The 2,163-nt window shown below is 53.6% G+C and overlaps 2 protein-coding genes across 2 annotated transcripts in view; one reads left to right on the top strand and one right to left on the bottom strand.

Annotated features, from left to right (window-relative positions):
* The window catches only part of MRPL36 (mitochondrial ribosomal protein L36), a 2,402-nt gene extending 1,432 nt beyond the window's left edge, over positions 1–970 (bottom strand). The window contains exon 1 of the mRNA XM_008051174.1: positions 909–970. The gene's annotated coding sequence lies outside the window, so the exon portion shown is untranslated. The remainder of the gene's footprint in view (positions 1–908) is intronic.
* A 1,022-nt stretch (positions 971–1,992) lies between these two features.
* Positions 1,993–2,163, top strand: part of NDUFS6 (NADH:ubiquinone oxidoreductase subunit S6) — a 9,577-nt gene continuing 9,406 nt past the window's right edge. Inside the window, exon 1 of the mRNA XM_008051175.1 lies at positions 1,993–2,150. Coding sequence (XP_008049366.1) covers positions 2,019–2,150 — 132 coding nt within the window. The 5' untranslated portion in view covers positions 1,993–2,018. The remainder of the gene's footprint in view (positions 2,151–2,163) is intronic.

Here is a 2,163-nt window from a genome sequence, read left to right on the forward strand (position 1 = left end):
CCCCGCGCTCTCCGCCCCCACCCCCGTGCCCTGGCCGCTGGCGCTGTGGGCGGGGCGCGCTCGGGGAGGGGGGAAGCAAAAATGGGAACGAAAACGGGTATCCAGAATGACAAGGAAACCACAACCAATGAGACCTCACGACACCGACAAATACCCACGTAGAAACAAAATGGAGAAAAGTCACGTTTTCAAATGACATCCCAAGTGGTTAGGGTTAAACTATCCTTTTTTCTCCAACATTACGAAAAATTCAGAGCACATAGGAAAATGGAAAGAATTTTACACTGAACGCCCACAGACCCACCCTGGATTCTACAATTAACTTAGTGAAAGGAGGGACCCAAGAAACTTAGAATAAACTTCGTTCATAGGTTGCCTCAGTACAACCATTTTTGCTGTACGGAGGTTAGGCACAGGTTAGACAGATAAATAAGCTTCCAATGGGCAGGTTTTCGGAAGCGCTCAGACATTTTAAAAATTACATTTTACTGTAGGCCAAGTTGCAGCCTATCCCCCCCATCCCCACCCCCCCCCCCCAATCAAAGGAAAACTCCATCAGATGCAAGACTGGGACAGCCCAACCTTTCAATTCATGGTTTAGCATAATAATCTCTAAAAAACTTTCAGGTTCCTTTTTAAAGGCAGAAGGCCAAAGGTCACCCCTTGGCTGGTCTAAACCATAGACATGAAAATAAGACCACCTTTTAGCGAAGGAGCTTGTGAGTTGGTAACATCTGACTGGTCTCTTGCAGGAAAAACCCTTCCCCTTGCCTCCTCCCATCTAGCCCACCACCTGAGGACACGAGGTGCTAAAGTTTGGCAAGTCAAGATCTAAGACTCTTATGGCTACCATCCACATCAGAGACTGCAGTCCTGGACACTCCTTTTGGGGGCCCAAACCCACTTACCCCAGAGGCTCTTAAATATATCCAGTTCTTGGCCTTTCCGGGTCCCCTTTGCCTCTGAGTGTCGGCCTCCTTTCCAATCTGTGAAAGGGGAATAATAACTTTACTTCCTTCTACTTCTTACTTGGTTGCAATCTTGCATTATTCCTGTGGTACTGGCACCGGCCCACTCGCCTCAGTTTACCCTTTCACTTAGTATACTGCCTCTGCAGGTGTCTAACCGTGGATCCTCCTGCCTTACTAATAACCGAGGTCCAGGGGGGCTGCATGTGGCTATATCGCCTGCCCTCCCTGTCACCGGTGGCAGCTTCTCCCTAGATCACCGGGAACACCTGAGGGTCTGGAATTTACCAGCGTCAGGACAGATCTGCCTCTGACCACTGCGTTTGTTGGGCCATCTTTCCGTTTTTAGCTTCCCTGTGCATTCTTCTTTGCTATTGCCTTCCCCTTCATCGTCTCCCCACCTTCCTGTTCTCTAGTGTTTTGTTCTTGTGGTCACCGGGTCCTCATGCTCCGACCCATGCAAAGAGGAGGTGGACGCCAAGAACTCAAGCTGGGACTACAGTAGGCTGGGTTTTGTATCCAAGCCAGCTCTAAACAAACGGGCCTTTTTAGAAGCTGCATTTTTACTGGACTCTGTTGCAGAAATTCCCCAAATATGGTTCCCCCTGCAGTCCTCTCAACCGCACGCAGGAGTGCAGAGCATCCTACAGGGTGAGTGCACTTCACTCTCTTCTGCTAGGCGCCTTCACCCAATACACTTGATATTGAAACGTCTTGTGGTCATCGATCATCATAAGAATATAAAAGTTGATTTTCACTTTACATCCTCCCCTGCTTTCCTTCAAATGAGAATGCATGGGCACTACTGAGCGCTGAAGACCGCGCACCCAGAATCCGGCCAGCTCCAAGACCAAGTTCCAGCTCCAGCTCCAGCCCCAACCCCAGGCCGCACCTGCCCGCCGGTCGCGAGGCGCATGCGCACCCCCCGCCCCGACCCGCCGGCGGCTCCCCAGCGCGAAAGAAGTCCCGGGAGCACGGGCACGGCCGGAAGCTCTGCGCAGGCGTCGGCGCCGGGAGCGACGTAGCGCGGGTCAAGGGTCGACCGCCAAGATGGCAGCGGCGGTGACCTTCTGCCGGCTGCTGCGCCGGAGCGGCGCGGCGGCGCGGAGCCTGCCCAGGGCCGCCAGGCGCTTCGGGGTGCGGACCTCGCCGACTGGGGAGAAGGTCACGCACACCGGCCAGGTAACGGCCGCGG

The sequence above is a fragment of the Carlito syrichta genome, unplaced genomic scaffold (genome assembly GCF_000164805.1).
Source record: "Carlito syrichta isolate Samal-C Ts95f unplaced genomic scaffold, Tarsius_syrichta-2.0.1 Scaffold169025, whole genome shotgun sequence".
Lineage (NCBI taxonomy): Eukaryota > Metazoa > Chordata > Mammalia > Primates > Tarsiidae > Carlito > Carlito syrichta.